The sequence below is a fragment of the Sabethes cyaneus genome, chromosome 3, assembly GCF_943734655.1.
Source record: "Sabethes cyaneus chromosome 3, idSabCyanKW18_F2, whole genome shotgun sequence".
In the NCBI taxonomy this organism is placed as follows: Eukaryota; Metazoa; Arthropoda; class Insecta; order Diptera; family Culicidae; genus Sabethes; species Sabethes cyaneus.
In genome coordinates, this window is record NC_071355.1 from 60,682,110 (window position 1) to 60,703,506 (window position 21,397).

The 21,397-nt window shown below is 41.0% G+C and overlaps 1 protein-coding gene across 1 annotated transcript in view; it reads right to left on the reverse strand.

Moving 5' to 3' along the window:
• Nucleotides 1–340: 340 nt before the first annotated feature.
• The window catches only part of LOC128739633 (uncharacterized), a 79,111-nt gene continuing 58,054 nt past the window's right edge, over nt 341–21,397 (reverse strand). The window contains exons 6-8 of the mRNA XM_053835130.1: nt 18,527–18,633; nt 17,593–17,746; nt 341–1,631 (exon numbers count right to left, since the gene is read on the reverse strand). Of these exons, the coding sequence (XP_053691105.1) occupies nt 341–1,631; nt 17,593–17,746; nt 18,527–18,633 (1,552 nt within the window). The remainder of the gene's footprint in view (nt 1,632–17,592; nt 17,747–18,526; nt 18,634–21,397) is intronic.

Sequence of the window (21,397 nt, forward strand, 5' to 3'; positions counted from 1 at the left end):
CGTCATTGTTGTTGTTGTTGTTCAATTATTTGCTTGTGAAGAAGCTACTGATAGGAAAAACTTTGCGGTTATTTTCTTGCCAGGATTGCACTTAGAAGAGAATGATTGTAACTATTTAGGCACGGAACCGAATTACCCAAAATCATCATCGTTTTTGGGCCAAGCGGCTAAACACTACTAACTACTAACAACGCTATCTACTAGGCGGGTAGCCTCTGTAGTAACTCTTCTACTGCAAGGAATTTGTACCCTAGGAGCTACAGTTTATTAAAAACAAACAATACTGATATGGGATTAAAGAATGGCTTTTGCCGTGCGCCGGCAAAACTGTGTTTGCTTCTCAATGAGATCGTTTGATTCCTCGGTGGTGAGTGCCGCCACCACCGGAGGAAGATGACGCAGCATGTTGATGATGAAGATGCTGCTGCTGCTGCTGTTGCTGCTGATGATGTTGCTGTTGGTGTTGATGTGAATGGTCCTCCAATGGCTTTCGATCAACGGATGTTGATGCTGAGGAAGAAGTCGAGGAAGAGGTACTGTCTAAAGTTAGTAAACGGTGATCCGATGGCCAAGGTGGTGGTGGAATTTGTATGGGCACTGGCATTGGAAGAGACATTGGTACTGGAATACCGTCTTGGTTAATGGTGCACGGAAGAACACACCCGGAAGCAGCCGTCGGTGGTGGACAGTCGGTCATAATGGGAACGAACTGCTCTGGCATCCAATCGAAAGAGAAAGTAGCCGGAATTCCGGCGACGTGTGGTGCACTTGTTGGCGTAGGAGGAGTGGTAGTCATATAGGGGCTAAGTTCCTGATGGGTAATATCGGGGACTTTCTGGACGGTAGTGTCAGACCAGGGAGGACTAGGGTTCCACTGATCGATGAAATCTGTTGGTTCCGTTACCGTGGAAGTGGGAGGTGCTTTCAAGGCTCGGGTGCTTCGTGTGTGAAACGAGGTAGACAGGGTCATGGTTTGCACTCCGCCAGAACCGCTCATTATGCCACCTCCGCCACCACCGATCCCGCCTACAATACCCAAGCCGGTATTGTGACCCGAGTCAGGATGTTCCGGTGTTACCGTGTGTGTCGCAGGATGAAGCTCAGTTATGCTACTTTCCGGAGAATGTTGGCCATTTTCCGGAATGTAGAGAGGTTCTATTCGACCCAGTGCGCGTTTTTTGGCTGGAGGACTACCGTTCCGATCGGGTTGAATGCTTTGGCTGCTGCCGGTACTTTCACAACGAATCTGAACAGGAACCATGGAAGGCGGCTGACTGCTATAGTCCACCGGTTGCGTTTCTAAACAGTAGCCGTACGGTCGGTAATGCTCGGCACCTAAGCCATGATGATGGCTGATGACAGATGTTGAAGTTCCATTGTGGTGAAGACTACCGGTGCCACCTCCTGCCTGCCCCACCGGCGAATGATACCCATAGGAAACATGATGCGGTGGTGCGATGTATCCGTGGGTTTGGATCGTAGAATTTGGTGATGGATGTCCATGATAGTAGGAGGTATTCGGAGGAATTCGAGTCGCCCCTTCGAATGGAATGCCAAACTGCATCTTCGATTGTACCGTGTAGTAATGGTACAGCCAGGAGTTAGACAGCATAACAGTTGCCTCGCGATCACTGAAAAGAAAAATCACAATAAAAACAAACAAACTTTGATTAGTCTATTGCCAATATTTGAGTCGGATTTTTCTGCTGAGCATGGCGAATGTAAACAAATAAACTGAAACTCATCGTGAAACGAGGCGTCCGGTTTGATGAACCGATTTCATGTCGGCCCAATAAATTACCCGCATCCAGCAGCCCGGCCCGGCCGCTAACGGTGTGCAGCCAGCCAAGCAAACGCTCGTAGCCAGCCGGCGAAAATTATGTTGCTGTCAATTTGTAGACAGCACGTGGTTTGCTTCTGGCAACTTTCATCGTGACTTGAGTTTTTGCAACCACCAGAGCACCACCGGGTTCGGGTTCGCACGGCGTGGCGTCGGCAATCGTTAGTAGCACCCGTATGACAGCGATCCGATCGCGACTACCGCTCTTGACGGGGGCTAGGCGTGGGCTATCCCGTGGACGGACGACGGTGTACACACACGCAACTTTCGGACCGGAATTTAATTGGCCAATTCATTTCCTATTTATCAATGTATTTTTTAGCCTATTCCAAGTGCTGCGAATTCAATCGCTGCTGGGCGGAATTGGCGGGCTTTCCTTGCTACTCCACACATACCGAGGTGGTTAATGAATAAATCAGATTTTGAAATTTATGAATGGTCAACATAAATTGTTTGAATAATGTTGCTATGTTAATTTATGTCCTAGATGTTTCAGACGCAGTATCGCTTAAAGCTAATGTTAATGCACGCCTACTTTGATAAATGCAATTCATAGCATTTAAATTCGAAGCATTAGAAAACGGCGATTTTTTTGTTGATAAAATCCAATATGGTGACCAAATCCTAGATGGCCGCTAAAAATTTTTTTTTACTCCATTTAAAAGCCCTGCTTTTCTTCCTTACAGAAGCATGCCCTTTGTTAGCTGTTTCATTGGAAATTTAGGAAATATCACACCCTTTGGAGAATGAGGGGTCCACTGTTTCGAGGTATTAAAAGTGTATCTCTCTTTTTTTTTTAACAATTTGCTACCAATCTAATACAAAAGTTACACAATTCGAAGACCTCATGTCAGAACGAGAATTACTCTCGTCTAAGTATTCCAGTGAGTCGTGAAAAAAAACTCAGCACAATATCCGATCAAATGAAAATATCAAATATATAACAGGATTTATTCTAAATAACAAGAAATTTACGACATGAAACATGGAAATCAAAGTAATTGTAGGGTATGTTGCTTCGTCGTAATTGCCTTTTCCCGTCCTATCCAACACAAATTATTTAAAATATCAGCATTTTTATGTCACACAATGCAAAACTAGTTAGTCCCGAATATTTTAGTTTGTTGTCTATCATACACGATCAATCAAAGTGAGCTGAGATCTATTTAAATGCTGTTTATCATTAAAGAAGTCCTACCAGCCAAATTTCCTACGTTTTTTCGTGCGACGAAGAAGAAAATGTCGACTAATCGTTTTAATTTCCGTCATTCATAAATGAAAATAACTCACGCAAGGCATTGTCGTTATTCTACAGCAAGGAAAACTTGCCTGACCTGCAGAAATTTCGCAGAATAACATTTGTCATGCTGTCCTACACAAATACATGCGCGTTAGCTTCGTAAACATTGTTGTGATTTTTAGTTTGGACAATGAAAAATTTTGATGGACGGATTTTAAAATGGTACGACGAATTTAAGAAATAAAGTCAGTTGCGTTATTTCAATAATATGCTTTAATAATCGCTTTTCAGTGATTTCAATGTTCACGAATCGGAAGGCAAGTGTGTGTTTAGTCAAATCAGCACAAGAACTTTTGGAGTATTCATTAAATCCATCCAACAAATGACGAGCCTCCAAAAACCCCCACCTTCTAAACCACCTTGTATGGAGGCCCACCTTCTAAACAGAGGAGGGGTCATAATTCATCATAGAAAAAATTCTTGCCTTCTGAAACCTCCACATGCCAATTTTGGTTCCATTTGCTTGATTAGTTCTCGAATTTTGAGGTAAATTGTGTTTGATTGGAAATAGGAGCCCTTCCTCTAATGCCCTCCTTAAAACTGTTCTTTCATTCCTCCATAAAATTGCTGATTATTTTATCTATTCAACGACATATAAATTGTTCAGTTTTGTTTAGTAGTTTAGTAGTTATTAGTATTTGAAATCTTTCATTCAAACGATACACTTCTATTTTCGTTTTCACAAAGTGCTACCCAGTCCCAGTATAGTAAACAAAGGCGTAGCCCTACGTCAAAAATACCAATTTATGTTGCAAATCTCTATATTTTACACATTTTTTAAAACAGATTGGAATGTCCATTTTCCTTTAATGGACCATGTGGTTTACAATAGGATAGCGACCGGATCCATTATAGGAATTCAACGTTTATTTTGCATGAAGAGGGTCCACTAATGGCGACATTTCGCATTGTTAACCATAAAATGGACCCTAACTAATTGAAAATGTCGATTTTATGGCATTAATCATTAAATTCAGACAAAATTTTATAAACTGAACTGTGTAGTATGTTTAGTACTTTCTGTTTCATGTCATTTATCCTCGGAAATAAGAAGCACAAGCTAATAAACGCCGAAACTGTACCCGAGGTCCATTATAGGTAAAGGGTCCATTATAGGTTAACTTACCCTACGTGTCAGCTGTAACGCTTTACAACAACGATTGAGATTTGAAATTAAAGCAAAGGGAGAAAGGTGTGAATTGGACTATCTATACCTATAAAAATGGATTTCTGTCTGTCTGTCCGTATGTTCCTTATAGAATCGAAAACTACTGAACCGATCGGCGTGAAAATTTGCATGTAGGGGTTTTTGGGGCTAGGGAAGGTTCTCTCGATGGCAAAAGACCCTTCCCCCACTAAGAGGGGGGCTCCCATACAAATCTATGCCAATAAAAATGGATTTCTGTATGCTCTATGTTCCTTATAAAATAGAAAACTACTGAACCGATCGGAGTGAAAATTTGCATGTAGGGATTTTTGGGGCCAGGGAAGGTTTTTATGATGGTTAGAGACCCCTTCCTCCACTAAGAGGGGGGGCTTCCATACAAATGAAACACAAATTTCTGCATAACTCGAGAACTAATCAAGCAAATGAAACAAAATTGTACATGTGGGTGTTTTTGGAGACAAGAATTTTTTCTATGGTGAATTGAGTCCCCTCCCCACTTTACGAGGGGGGGTTCCTATACAAATGAAACACAAATTTCCTCATAACTCGAAAACTAACTAATCAAATGGAGCCATATTTGGCATGTGGGTGTTTTTGGAGGCATGAATTTTTTCTATGATGAATTAGGACCCCTGTCCCTTTTTAGGAGGGGGCTCCCATGGAAATGAAATGCAAATTTTCTCATAACTCGAGAAGTAATCAAGCAAATGTAACCAAATTTGGCATGTGGGGGGTTTTGGAGGCAGGAATTTTTTTTATGATAGTTAGAGACCCCTAACCCCTGTGGTAGGGGGATAAGTACTCTCATACAAATAAAACAGAAATTTTTGCGTCACTCAAAAACTAATCGAACTCGAGAAATTTTAGGCTCTTTCATAAAACATTAATCAATAACAAGACCACCAAAAACTATTAACAGTAACATTAGATAATTTAGCGCGAGACGGCCACAGGTCACGAGTGTTGCCGGTGACCTGCCGTCGGAAACGCTGGCAACTGCGGGGGGCAGCCCCCCGTAGAGATCACCTCTATCTAGGTTTATTTATTTTCCTAGACCTACTGACCTCTATTACTTTCCTTCAGTTGGGACACTCTTGCGAAATGGTACTTTCTACGAAAAGATTTTCCGTGAAATGGTATATCCCGCGTAAGTTTTTTCGCGAAATGGTATTCTGCGAAACTCTATATTCCGCGTTATGGCCAACCGAGAATTGGTGATCCGCAAAATGGTATTCGGCGAAATGGTTTGTAATGATGGCGAATATTTAAATATTTAGGTAAAGCAATGGGGGGAGTTGTTTTCTACTTTACTGTGAGGAAAATTTGTATATTAAAACACCCATGAACTCCTCAGAAACTTGCAAAACTCAAGATTGTGACAAAGGTCATAAGAGATTCACGATTTATGTACAACACAGTTTAATTTGTGGCAATACGAAGTTTGTCGGGTCAGCTAGTCTTATATATAAAAATGGATTTCTGTCTGTCTGTCTGTCGGGATGTTCCTTATAGAATCGAAAACTACTGAATCAAGCGGCGTGATAATTTGCATGTAGAGGTTTTTGGGGCCAGGGAAGGTTTTTATGATGGTTAGAGACCCCTCCCTCCACTAAGAGCGGGGGCTCCCATACAAATGAAACACAAATTTCTGCATAATTCGGGAACTAATCAAGCAAATAGAACCAAATTTAGCATGTAGGAGTTTTTGCAGGCAAATTTTTTTTCTATGGTGAATTGAGACCCCTCCCCTTTAAGATGGGGGGGGGGCTTCCATACAAATGATATACAAATTTCCTCATAATTCGAGAACTAATCAAGCAAATGGAACTAAATTTGGCATGTGAAGGTTTTTGGAGGCAAGAATTTTTTCAATCATGAATTAGGACCCCTCCCCACTTTAGGAGGAGCTCGCGAAATATGGTTCTATTTGATTGATTAGTAAGGTTTTTCGCGATATGGATTGATCAATCCCCCTACCAGTGACGCTTCTCCATTTTTCTCAATTTTTCGAAAAAACTAATTTTTCACTGCATGTCACTCCAAGGGGGATTGATCAATCCCTACAAAACTTTGGGACATTGAATGTGGTGTCGGAATGAGTAATTATACCAAATTTGGTTGAAACTGGAGGTGGTTAATTACAACGGGTATGATCACTTGAGAAGGGGTGACCCCTAAATAACCTTGAAAATTGAATTTCGTAAAAAAAACCCAAGATAGAATATTTTAAGGCCTTCTTTAAATTAACTGTTTTGACCAATACTAAAATCCTATGAAGAGAAATCTGAGGTTCATGTAAGTTAAATAATAAGTACCTTCGGACATAGTGTACAGCCTAATAATGCCATACGGCTTTACTTGGCAAATTTTATACTCTTAAAAACAAATTGCTCTTTGCAATAGTTTGACAAAAAACCTTAAGACACAAAAATTTGAGCTTTGTACATTGGCACAATAGTTGGGCAATCTCAAAGTTAAAAAATGAACTGATTTTGCAGGGTAACTTTGGGCTGATTCGAGTTAAGCTCGAATAAAAATAAATTGTCCAGGATAAATTCGCGAACCGTCAATTGGAAAAAAATACTTCAATTCACCAATTTCCAACTTGCTCACTATCGTGCGTCCGAAAATACAACAGGAAATTCAAACTTGCCTCAATTCAACTCGTATCCTTCTAGGGAAAATTGGTAAAAGTATTCCATTCCAATTTATGCAGTTATTTGGATTACATTTAATTGGTTCCTGAGCAGTAAATTGACCCATACACAATTACCATTTTCCTGCCCCGTGCTCCGGTGTGGTACATATAAATGGCAATGACTCACACGATCAGTCGTCGTCGTCGTAGTCGTCGTTGTCGTCGTCGTCGCCGTCGTCTTCTGGACGCCAACCGTAACAAACAACAATCACCATAGTTACTTCTCGTTTTCTCCCGTACCGCCTGGATCTTCCCAATCTGCCAGAAAAACGCATATTGTACCATCCTGTCGTCCAGACACAATGTCCATTTCCCTTCTTTCTTCAATTCCATTTCCTAGCGCCTCTTCCTCGCTCAATTTCAAATAATGTGAGTGAATTAAAATAAATCCCTATTCTGACCAGATGGAGGGGAGAGAGAAAGAAAAAAAAATCTGTGATTACAAGCAAAGTGGATATGCGGAATACTGAAAATTCCAACTAAATTACCCCCAGAACAATCAAATTTTATTTTATTCCAATGGCCCGTGTTCCCTTTTATGCGTCGACTTAGTCGTCTCGGTTCGCGTCGTCGCCGTTTGTTCCTTCAGCCTCCGGGGATTGAAGGAAAGGGCTTGGCGTGAACTTTGCATGAATGAAATGCGAATTGCGCAAAATGCGATGATATGCCAGTTGCTCCCTCGGGGGAAAGCCAGGGCAACGAATGTTTTGGGCAGCGATCACACACTGACACACACACCTCTCTTGTCGATTCGCGTGCCCCGCATGCATGGGGCTGGCGAAAGACTGGCAAGCGGAACGGACGCACCCTGAACAGAACGGAACGCATCGACAAAATGCCCGGGTTCGTCGCTGGTGCACTGCCCGGCTCTTGACTGGGTCTTTTGTTTTGCTCCGTGTAATTCAATTAAATTTCTTCTTGCTTGTTGGCTGGCATGGCTGGCGTTTTCAGTTGTATTTTGCCACATTAGAGATTATTGGCCAATTAATTACGAAAGCAACTGCCGGTCATTTGCGTGAGACCAACTGCATAGTGCAGCGTAGAGTACCGTCGTCGATAGGCTAGTATACTTTGCGCACAGCAAAAGCGTGTGAATTATTTGGCCTATTCACGGCTGCCGTTTTGCAAGCCAACCAGCCAACAAGCAAGCGAGCAAACGGGAAAACTTCACCGGAGCTGGTTTGGGTAGGTCAGTGCTACTGAATCTCTGTACCAGGCTTGTAGCCGGAAGCCTGCTGTGTTTGATTGTAAGGCAAACTATCGGACATTTGTTTTCACCTCCGGACTTTCGTTTACCGGATCGTGTTACTATTTCAATCGCTTGAGACACGATAGGACATGGCAGTAGGGTGGGTTAATAGATCGATATCGATGACGAACTGGAAAAGTGCTGTCTGAACTTATTTTTAACTGTTAGCTGATACAGCTAAAACCGCTGCCGTTGATTCGAGTTTGTAGTCGAAACGAATTGAGGTTTTTCTTATCAATGAATAAAAATGGTGAATATTCAAAATTATTATAATATCTTTCTAAATAATAACTCGGACAGTAGGGCAACCAACATATTTTGGACCCCATCAGCAGCTGTACATAATTTGGACACTTCCATTTGATTTTGCTGTAAGTGTCCAAATTATGTACAGCTGCTAAAGGGATCCAAAATACGTTGGTTACCCTAAATCAAAGTTTTATGTGCATCAAGTTTCAACTGCATCAACTTTGGTGAGTGCTTCGACGAATGGAAGAGTCGAAAAAAATAAGTGAAAAATCATAGGAGAATGTGTGGTAAAGTGGTAAATTATAATTATAGACAAATATCAGTATTTAGTAAAATGTATGACCCAAACAGTAACGCAACCTATAGAATGCAATGTTTAGTCCTATGAGTTGCAAAATATTATAGTTATTAGCTCTAAAAATAATCTAAAAATGATCAGAAACTGATTTTATTTTGTTAGAGAGCGATCCAGATCAGGGTTTTAATCGATACTTTTTTCCTATGCAGCCACACCACCACGCACTCAGATTCACACCGTCCTTTTAGTGGTGAAATACGAACGTTATGCATAACACAACCAGCAGTGCGCTCAGTCATACCTACGATTGTACAGCAGAACGCATGCGCTCTGATCTTTTTTTACATTTTCGTTTCGATCAAGTTTCCTTTACCGTTTGGAACAGCGAATGACTATAAAACAGATTCCTGCTATTGTTTATTCCCGCTGTGCGAACGTTCTGGCTGAGCCTTTATGCCGTGTTTTTAACCGGTCGTTTGAGCAAAGAAAATTTCCGGCTATTTGAAAGCAGGCCTACATGTTTTCGGTTTTCAAAAGCAGTGATCGACATAATATAAGGAATTGGGTATTTTAATTTTCCCAAAAAAGTTGCTTTTTTTGCCTCATTTGATAGCCCGTCGTTTTCTGAATCTAACAGTTCTTTTTTTATTTCAATTAAGTGAATATTTGATGAAAAAATTAATAAAAATCAAAAATAGAATGATTTGCTGTTTGACAGATATCAACCAAACCGATTGATTGAAATGATGTCAGAAGTTCTTTTCCTCTCTTCTATCTTTCTGATAGAGCTTTTCATTTTGACAGCTCCCATATGAAACCTGTATCGGCTGATGACCATAGTTTATCTATCCACTGTGTTGTCTAAGGCGACCTGAGAAGAAAAATGGTTTACTTATAAGCTATCGTCTTATCCTAAAAAAATTTTTTAAATGAAAAAATGCATTTTTTATTACTTTTACTCGTCAAATTTGAAAAAGTCTTCATGTGACTTTACGGTGACATCATATATTATCATAATATGTGAGAATTTAAATACCGCTAAAATACCCAATTACCGTTTTACTAGTTTACCGAATTACTAGTCTCTCAGCGTTATGCAAGTTATTCGAAATCTTTGTAAGCTCTGTTATTCTCTCTCATACGAAAAGTTATATCTTTGTCGATTAACATGGATTTATGCCAGGACGATCCGTTTGCACTAACCTACGTTTGCACTACGTCGACTTGTATCTTGCACATAGAACAGAAGGCCCATATCGATGTAGTATACACCGATTTAAAGGTAGCGTTTGACCGTCGATCATCGAATACTTATACGAAAACTGTCTCGACTTGGTGCGTCACAAAACTTTACTGAGAGGTTAAGTTCGTACTTATGCGGACGAACTTTACGTGTACGGTTCAATTCCTGTTTATCCACCCCATTTTCAAATAAATCGGGCGTACCACAAGGTAGCAATATGGGCCCATTGCTTTTCGTGCTGTACATCAATGACATCGCTTTGCTTCTGGGTGACGGTTGTAAGTTAGTGTACACAGACGATCTGAAATTGTATCTTGTTGTACGATCAATTGAAGATTGTCGTAATCTGCAAAAGCTGCAGGATATTTTCGTGAATTGGTGTTGCAAAAACTGGCTGATCGTTAAAATGACAGGTTATGACTTTCCATCGCGTTACTAACCCTGTTATTTTCGAATACAACATTGAAAGAGTTGAACATGTCAACGATCTTGGTGTTATTCTCGATGCAAAACTTAACTTCAATTTAAATCGCTAGGCTATTATCTCTAAAGCAACTCGGTAGCTCGGCTTTATTTAGAAAATTGGACAGGATTTTAAGGAACCATACTACTTGAAGGCTTTGTACTGTTCCCTGGTGAGACCTCTATTGGAAAACGCGTGTCCTATTTGGACTCCATATCAACTAACCTGGAATTTACCAATTGAACGAGTGCAGAGTTCATTCGTCTTGCGTTATGTGATCTTTCCTGGGGAGATCCCGTGAACCTGCCTCCGTATCCTGATCACTGTCGCCTTATTGGGCTTGACACCTTAGAACGTCGTAGGAAAATTCAGCAAGCCATGTTTAGTGCTAAATATTGAATGGAGAATTTGATTTAACGAACATTGTTTCATCGTTGAACTTCCGTGCTCCTCAGAGTTCTCTCCGCTCTACTGGACTGCTACAACCTCAACCGCCATGATTTTTTGTATTTAGTTTAAGTTAGTTACTCACTTGACAATTAATGTTTAACCCTCTAACGGGTAAGACCGTCTGTAGACGGCCTTCGCTTTTGGAGCTCCAGAGGCGCATACAAAATTTGTTTTAATTGGCAATACGCAAAATGTGTTGAGAACAGATTTCTTGACATTTTGATACTAATATTATAACATTCTGACCATGCACTCAAAAGTTATCATTTTTCAAAAACAAAAATTCCGAAAAATTCCGAAAATAATTAGTACGCGAATATTTCGTTTTTTACTTTTGAAGGAAAAGGACATCTAGAACAAAATGATTGACCTAAAAATGTTTCTATGAGTAAATTTCATGCATTATTTTAATTTTGTAATATATCTGAATTGAAAAACATCTGGGCAGAGCGTTAGACATGAAAAAAGAAAAAAAGAAATTGGACTTTTTCTTACCTGGCGCTCCTCCAAATAATTATTTTTGCATGAAAATCAGAACTTAAGGTTTTTTTGTGTGTACTTTCATGATAAAATAGTCATTAGCTTGATCGCATCGTTTTTACGGTGTTACCCGTTAGAGGGTTAAAAAGAGAAACGAAAAATTACGAGACCTTATGCTCCCAGTCAGTTTGCAGTTTACACGCTTCAATATGAATGCAAAGCGGGAGAACGACTGTTGGCTTCTCTTGAGAGACCACGTAAATATTCTCGTAAATATCTCCTAACAAATTCGAAATCATAACTAAAGCTGGATAAAGTGGGACCAAGTTGATTTTCTATCGTATATAATGATAATAACTGACATAAATACGATTTTCTGCACAAAATCGTATAGTAGTAAGGAACGACTCGTGCTTAATCGGATATTATCGTATATAAATACTTATATAGTCGTAATTCTTAAAACTATTCGTAATCCCGTATATCGCCTCCAAAATAGTACCGATATGCCAATTTTACGCATCAAATACGATTTATTAGCATGTATATCTGTGCGTAATACTGATTTTTATCCTTTTTATACATATGAAAATGCTAGCTGGGTAGTTACATCATTTGAGTTTCCATCTGTCCTATATGTACAACAACCCAACAATATCCATGTACACCCAATTCTTTTTTTGCACGGATTTTTTTACACGGATTTTTTTTGCACGACTTTTTTTGCACGATTTCTCGAAATAACTCGGATTTTTTTTACACGGTTTCTCGAAATAACACGGTTTATTTTTGCACGGTATTTTTTTACACGGGACGCATCCCCCGTGTAAAAAAAGAATTGGGTGTACATTATTAGAAAGTTTTACGGTTAATAGGCCGTATGAATAAAACAGTTTGCTTTGCTTTTTCCGTTTAAATCGTATGGAAGTATTTGCTTTAACTCTTTTATTCATACGGCCTAATGTTTCCATTGTATACTAGGTGTTTGAAGAGTTAGAACGAAACAAATAATTAGAATATATGCTAGGGCTTCCTATCAACGGGGCCGAAAGGATAAGCCGTCTGCCTAAAACCACAATTTTGATATCAGGCAGCCGGGATCCACGCAGAATCGCACCTCCTAGCTAAGCTACTCAATCTTAAGGAAAGAGCGTTACAGGGTATGACCACGTGGAGGCGCTAAGTAGGAACTTGGGATAGCTAGAGCTATGTTGGATGCATCTTCATTGTTTTCTCCCTTTCATACCGTTTCAGGTTAAATTACTTTTAGACACAAATTGTGCCTCTTCCTCCGTCTACCTTAGAATCAGCGATGCCAACCTTCCAGACATTAGTGCATGCATAAATTTGGGACCCTACCATTTTCTTGGTAGTATTTTATTTTCTCAGTCTAATTTTTTGTATAATAAAAGTACCGTGACCGCTCCTAATTCTGCGCAGCTCTTAATTCTGCGCATTTTTCTTAATATATGTATATTTCAACATTGTGCATAACTATGACCATTTTGTTATTTTTTTATAAACGCCTGTTGAATATCACGCCATTATTCACGAAAGGGCCATATTATTTGACAGCGAAATAAATTAAACTGAAATTGAAAATATTTTATACCTCAGAAAACAACGTCGTTGGCGCCAACGCTAAAACTGTCATTCTAGAAAATTAACAAATTTATGATCGAAATTCCTTGCAATGATCAAATTACCCAGCATAGTTAGAAAGAATAATTAGTTTTAGTCATGTTTTAGACAAAAAGAGTGATTGCATGCCTTGCTTTCGTTGGAAAAATGCGACGCAGTATTGCGCAGATTTAGGCACAAATTTTTTATTCATGTTCCAAATTCTGCGCAGTAATGTATCCTTCGAAGAAATCGCGAAAGAATACCTCACCCAAATGGCTGAGGAATAGAGGCATGAAAATTCAAGTAGAACCTTTAACTTGCATTGATTGGAATCCTGTGTTGCGACTCGGGGTCCGTGCGAGCGCCAATTTATGGAACTATGCTTTCTGATTTTTTTTGAATGTCCAACTTTATGGAGCTGTCAGGCAGTGGCGAAATGGTTTCTATATGAAAACACAATTTTTAATATTTATCTAAAGTGTAATATTCAGTATGCAGAAAACCCAAATTAACTCGCCCTTCATGTTATCGACAATAAAATATTTCAAATAAGCCAATCAAAATGATTACAATATTCCTGTGCCACTTGGACAGCATAACAACGCCACATCATGGATTTATTTATGGTAATGGCTGTTGTCAGATTTTTGACGTGCCTTTAGCGTATAAAGACATAAACAACATAGTATGAGTGTTTATTGTTACTTTTTAGGTGCACAGAATTAGGAACAAACATGCGCAGAATTAGGAACATGGGCAAGAGAGTGCGCAGAATTAGGCACCGTGGATAAGTTTACAAAACAAAAAATATACGCAATTCTTGGTCGACTTTTAATTCCCATGTTTTTTACCAGATACTATAGACCGTAGCACTACACGTTACTGTTATCCACGTTATTAATTTTAGTCTAGAATACTTATAATAGCGGAAGAATCATAAAAATGTCTTAACTGAGCAGAATATGGCACGTTCACGGTAGTTAGTGGAGTACTCTAAGCTTAAGCAACATTAGTAAAACCAGAATTCACAGGAACTGAAATAATTGGTGGGTCCCAAATTTATGCATGCTTAAATGTTTGAAAGGTTGACATCGCTGCTTAGAAACCACCGACGGTTGGTCTATTCCATAGTAACTGAGCCTTCCTCAAAACACCCGTGTTGAGAATCGCTAACACGCTGCCAGACGAACAGCGTCACGCGCAGTACCTTGTAAGTCGCAAGGATCTGCATAGTGTCGTCGTCCCGTCAATGAAACGAGTTAGATTCCCGGTTCATGAATTGCACTTTTGCCCCTTCAATGATTCGCACCTTTGCCCCGCTAGGCGCTTGAAGGGGTTTGATCAAATTACGGAAAAGCGAAATATGTTTTGTAAATTCTTTTCACCGCAATTTCAAGGGAGATATCTGAGTGATGTAAAACGCTGCTACAATTTTTCAACAAGTAATATCGTCCTGTTGATATCGTATTTGCCGTGAAACGAAATATTACATCAAAACCTTTCTAAAATAACAGTTACCCATAACTCAGAAACTATGCTTTGTAAACAACGTATGTTTACGGTAGATTCAAGCAGTCAAAGTAGTCACCTATCAATGTCAATGTAGTCAATGTACTCGGAACTTGCTCTGATAAATCGCACTTTTACCCCCATCGCACTTTTGCCCCTCCTTACTCTACATTGGAGGTTTCCTTAGTACTCTGCTTTTCAGTTATTTTTATACTTTACAGCAATTAAATCAAAAGCTTGTAAAGAATTTCATGGTTACTCTTCGAATAAACATTGAAACTTTAATATTTATTTTGAAACGATGATTCTACAATTGATGAAGGGACGGTAAGGGAAAGTAATGAAGAAGGATTTTTTTCGGGAATGAAGGGGAAGGGTGGAAAGGAAGGGGGGGGGTAATAGGTAGCTATGGTTAACAAGTTGTCGTTGTGACTCCTATCTTTTGTCCAATGCTGGAAGGTGCATGGGTCGAACCAAGCTGTAATCAGAGATTATAACCGGATTTGAACCCACAACACCTGCCAGGGCGTGTCGCTCACTGGTACCCGTGTACCTTTGAACCACAGAGGCGCTGGAGTCACAACGACAACTTGTTAACCATAGCTACCTATTACCCCCCCCCCTTCCTTTCCACCCTTCCCCTTCATTCCCGAAAAAAATCCTTCTTCATTACTTTCCCTTACCGTCCCTTCATCAATTGTAGAATCATCGTTTCAAAATAAATATTAATATATGCCTGACCGCATTTCAAGGTCATGACTAAAGTCACGAGTTTGGTCAATTGAAACATTGACTGTCCACTTTTCAACGTTCAAAATTTGGATTAAAATCCTCTCGTTTTACGTCCGAAATTTGAATTAACATCGTCGTCAAAAATCATTACGTAGTCTTAAACCTCTTTTCTTCAAACGATCTGATATTCTGATCATTTGAACATTTAACCTAGTCCAGTCCAGTTTGATGTCCTGAAAGTAAACAATTTTCTTAAAGTGTAAAACCACCCCTTTCTTCAACCGATGTTATCTTTAAACATTGAATCTAGTCAAATTTGATGTCCTGAAAGTGAAACGTCATAGAAAAGTGAGCGATCACCCTTTTCTTTTGCCAGATTGCTTACGCATTTTTGACGCTATACTAAAGGGTGCTAAAGGATCGCGTTTTTGAAGTTTCATTCCACTGTGGATGGCTTTGCTGTGAAGGTCACGTTTGTGTCGACTGAATTTCGTGTGTGTGTCTGTGTGTGTGTCTGTGTGTGTGTCTGTGTGTGTGTCTGTGTGTGTGTCTGTGTGTGTGTCTGTGTGTGTGTCTGTGTGTGTGTCTGTGTGTGTGTCTGTGTGTGTGTCTGTGTGTGTGTCTGTGTGTGTGTCTGTGTGTGTGTCTGTGTGTGTGTCTGTGTGTGTGTCTGTGTGTGTGTCTGTGTGTGTGTCTGTGTGTGTGTCTGTGTGTGTGTCTGTGTGTGTGTCTGTGTGTGTGTCTGTGTGTGTGTCTGTGTGTGTGTGTGTGTGTGTGTGTGTGTGTGTGTGTGTGTGTGTGTGTGTGTGTGTGTGTGTGTGTGTGTGTGTGTGTGTGTGTGTGTGTGTGTGTGTGTGTGTGTGTGTGTGTGTGTGTGTGTGTGTGTGTGTGTGTGTGTGTGTGTGTGTGTGTGTGTGTGTGTGTGTGTGTGTGTGTGTGTGTGTGTGTGTGTGTGTGTGTGTGTGTGTGTGTGTGTGTGTGTGTGTGTGTGTGTGTGTGTGTGTGTGTGTGTGTGTGTGTGTGTGTGTGTGTGTGTGTGTGTGTGTGGGTGTGGGTGTGGGTGTGGGTGGGTGTGGGTGTGTATGTGTGTGAGGCTTCTGGCTCTGGCTCCTCTATCCATACGTACTGACCATACTGACGAGCTGTTGACATCGCCTCGTAAGCGCTCTGTGCTGGAAGATCCTACGAGGTTGTGCGCTCGAAAGTGTGTATGTAGCAGACCGTATGCTGAGAGCACCAGTTATTTTTTGTCGTACGCTTTGATGAGTGAAATAAGCGTTAGGTGGGATGATTCTCACACTCGTCCGTGTAGAGTGGGTAGCCTTTTCTGTTTTCTTCTCGCTCGATTTGCAACATTGAAGGGTAGAAGCAGTGAATTAACGCGTAAGGAGTGCGTGCAAAAGAAAAGTAGTCGAGCGCGTGAGAGAGAACGACAGAGAGAGAGAGAGAGAGAGATCGAGAGATATACGAAGAGAGACAGATAGAGAAGCACATGGGGCGCTGCAGATCCAGAGAGGCAAATAAAGTAAGAAATAGATAAAAAGATAGAGAAACAAACAGAGAGATAGAGACAGAGACAGAAACAGAACCAGAGCCAGCGCCATCTCCAAAGCCAGAGCTTATCAATCCTCTCATGTCTCTGTGACAATTGTTTGACTAAATTATTCGTTTCCCTTGCGTAAAAATCTCGACTCATTTTATCATGCAAAAAAAAAGTAAATCAATAAGGTATTAGCGAATAATCAATTTTAAATTAATTGAAACTTGACAAAAAGTACGTAGAAAATAAAAAATTTTCTTTGGGTAAATAGCCTGATGAAATCAATGACAATACTAATGATTTTAAAAGTTACACACACTGAAAGTACTCCAAATCGTCGCATGTGGTATGTTGCTTTCCATGTCATGTCGTAGCCCGTGTTCCCATCAATCGCAGATCGATCAGAATCGGTTCGATCTCGGTCCGATCCGATAGGCGATCACTTTATGGCGGAACCGAGCCGACTCGATAATGATCAAGATTTTCGTAGGGACTTTTTAAGTGCACATTTATTGCGCCGACCTGCCAACTGTCAACCGCGTCCGGCCGCGCCGTAAACCACCGCACACGGCTAAACTTCAATCGATCACGGTGGTACAAATAGCGGCCCCAGAAAGGATCGCAGATAGCGATCTGAATCGATCCGACACTGTTTCGCCGGTTCGTAGGGGAGTTTCTTCGGTTGGTGCAAAATGGACATGCTTTCGCCGTAAATGAGATCGGAGAAAAGATACATGGAATCAGACCTACCTCAAGACTTGGTTCGTACACACGATCACCGACTGCTGGTTTGAGTCCTGGCCGTCACGGACTTGGAGCACCACGTGGACCCAAATAAAGTCGTTCTGCCGCCTCTGCATCCGGACTAGCAGTATACAGGAACGGTCCTGCTCGGATTGAGTAACTGCGAATGGAGACAAGAAGTACAGACTAAAGTGAACAGGTGAAAATTGGTAAAAAAGATTAATCGCTGCGGATAAATTTCAATTTGCCTAATGTGTGTTGACCACAATCAATTATCATATTACTATGGAAGAGAGGCACGGAAAATGGGGCAAAAAATTGAACACGTACTTGGCTCGAAACAAAGCGAAGCGCGGAGAATACCATAAGCCCAAGCATCGATTAGGGTCATTGATTAATGTCTGATGGAAAATTAAATAACGCTCGGTCGTCGTTCTCTGAAGCGCTGAAGCGAGCGCGCGGCACCTCTGAAATGCCTCGAGCTAAGTGGTTCTTCCCTGAATGGTTTTTGGCTCGCGGGTGCCCGAGCCTTTTTGACCACAAAGCGAGAGAGAGAGAGAAAACACAAACCGATCTTCGCGCGGCCCAAGATCGATGAATATTTACAGTTCTAGACAAAATTGATGAGTTCAGTGATGGAATCGACGGAGGGGGTAGATTGGCTTCTAATGAAGTATGAATGTTTCAATTATTTTTTTTAATCTAGAAATTAGTAAGGCAAGAAAAGCGCTTTCAATAGATAGGCAGCTTAAGCATAACTTCGCAGCATGCATATCTAGAAATCTTTACTGTTATGATGGGAGGCTTAACCGCTTCGCTGCGAGCGAATTTTAAACTGTGGGCCATTTCTAGTATATAATTGTTGCAAACATGTCTGATTAATTTACGTCGCAAATATAACTAAACCCAACGCCCATCCCGTGTTCATTCAAATACTCACTCAGTCGATGTTTGCTTTGCGCCTCCCTCGTCGACTCCCAGTGTAACAGTTGATACCAGGAAATGCCCTGCAGTTCGCTTCGGCTGTAGCCTAGGTGGAACTCTCCACTGAAAGTAAAAGCAAAAACACATACGAGAATTTTGTCATTTTTTATCCGTCTGTATAAAATTATATCGAAACTGCCTGGAATCGAAAGGCCCAACCATATCGAGCATATCACTCCCGCATTTGCGAGACCAGGATCTTAATCTTGTTGATCGTTTCACTATTCTGGTTCAGTTTGCTGAGTGGAACGCACACGGCCGGTGAAGTGACTAAACATCACCTGCAGCACTCCGATTGGAGAGGCGCTGTGGACACATCCCATCAGAGGAGATAGCACAGCTTGCATAACGCTTCGGACCCACCCACGCGATTCACTGTTGCCCGTATGAAGATGTATATTATTAACGGGCCGAGTTTTGCATTGAAATTCAATAAACCAAGCGATGAAAATTAAGATCATATAAGCAGTATCGAAATCACACAGAAACGGCACCTGGAAGGAGGTGATGCCAAAGGTTTTCAAAATTGGCCCTCCGGGCTTTTCGCCGTTGCTGTTGTCGAAAGGAATTCGAAGGAGGATTCCTATCCGTAACCGTTGCCGAATCGAATGGTGGATTGCAAGTGTGCAGCGTTAAATTGATTATACGTGCCGTACGGAATAGGGGCTGTCGTTTCGTCGTTTGCGACGGGAGGCTTGTGATCTTAGGATATTGAATGCGACTACGGCGGCACAGATGCCGGTATGGAGATTGCAATCTAGGTCTGTTGAATTAATCGATTTGAATTGATTTTCTCATTTGTGCTGGGCAACCCTTTTCGATCATCTCAGTGCATCATGTGTATTTTGTTTTGCTTTTTACCGCCGGGTGAATTGTCATATTACGCTCTCATGTGCTGATGGACTGGGTAACATCCAAAGGCATATGAAATGTATTAAAATCCTCAAATTTTTCGTTACAAAACAGAAATTCTCAAAATGTACAATGTGAGCACGCAGTACCGGCGGTTGTTTGCCGTACGCTTGCGTCAGTGGCATACGGCATAGCCCCGTAACAGTCCTGTACTCTAACAGCCGGCCACGAAGTCTGTCGATAAAGAAGGGTCAAGTCAGCCTTCTGAACCGATACCGTCATCCGGGGATACTTGCAACACCGGGGTTACTTGCAACACTTTTGCGCATCGCGCTTTTGACAGCTCAAACGCATTTGTTTATTAACATAACCATTTGTAGTCAATGGGGTTTTAAAGAAGGGACGTTTACCTCTTGTTTAGTTAAGTTTAATCCATTATATCATTGATTTGCTTGTTTTTATACGACTGGAAAGTAATTTCATTTTCAGAGTCGGAAAAATGGATGCGCAAAGTTGCGTCAGTGCATTGACATGAAATTATTTTTTATCGTTTGGTTCCTGTACACAATTAGTACATCATATAAGCTAACAAATAGCAACTTTGAGCTTTATTTATATTCTGAACTTGGGGAAGTGACGATGAAGTCGTGTTGTTATTTCCAATATGGCGCGGTTTGCAGCACTTGTAAAATAGATAATTAGAGTAATAGACAGTATGTAAACAGTATGTTTGCATCTGTACGCTGTTATTTTGTCTACTGCCATGTCCAGAAAAATTAAAATTGTGAAAAATTCCACGTGTCTTGAAACGGCAATTTGAAGTTCGCCGACATGTTGAATTTTCACCGAATATCTTTAAAAAAGCGATAAACAAAATTGGAAAACAAAAAACTTGACCAAACTCGTGACTTTAGTCATGACCTTGAAATGCGGTCAGGCATATATAAATATTTATTTTGAAACGATGATTCTACAATTGATGAAGGGACGGTAAGGGAAAGTAATGAAGAAGGATTTTTTTCGGGAATGAAGGGGAAGGGTGGAAAGGAAGGGGGGGGGGGGGGTAATAGGTAGCTATGGTTAACAAGTTGTCGTTGTGACTCCAGCGCCTCTGTGGTTCAAAGGTACACGGGTACCAGTGAGCGACACGCCCTGGCAGGTGTTGTGGGTTCAAATCCGGTTATAATCTCTGATTACAGCTTGGTTCGACCCATGCACCTTCCAGCATTGGACAAAAGATAGGAGTCACAACGACAACTTGTTAACCATAGCTACCTATTACCCCCCCCCTTCCCCTTCATTCCCGAAAAAAATCCTTCTTCATTACTTTCCCTTACCGTCCCTTCATCAATTGTAGAATCATCGTTTCAAAATAAATATTTATATATGCCTGACCGCATTTCAAGGTCATGACTAAAGTCACGAGTTTGGTCAATTTTCATAGGAACGGAGCCTTTCTCCGAATAACCGCGCTGAGAAACGCGGACTAACACGCTTTCGGACGAACAGCGTCACACGCAGTACCTTGCAAGTCGTAAGGGCCTGCATAGTGTCGTCGTCCTGAAAGTAAAAAGACGTTAGACTAAAACTTCTCGGTCGGTGGTTTCTACAGTAGGTGTAGGAAGAGGCACATTGTGTGTCTAAAAATAGAACAACCCATGTCGCGCTATGGTTAATAAGGGGGGTTGTGCAGACTTCTTTTGTCCAGCGCCTCTGTGGTTCAAAGGTACACGGGTACCAGTGAGCGACACGCCCTGGCAGGTGTTGTGGGTTCAAATCCGGTTATAATCTCTGATTACAGCTTGGTTCGACCCATGCACCTTCCAGCATTGGACAAAAGATAGGAGTCACAACGACAACTTGTTAACCATAGCTACCTATTACCCCCCCCCCCCTTCCTCTCCACCCTTCCCCTTCATTCCCGGAAAAATCCTTCTTCATTACTTTCCCTTACCGTCCCTTCATCAATTGTAGA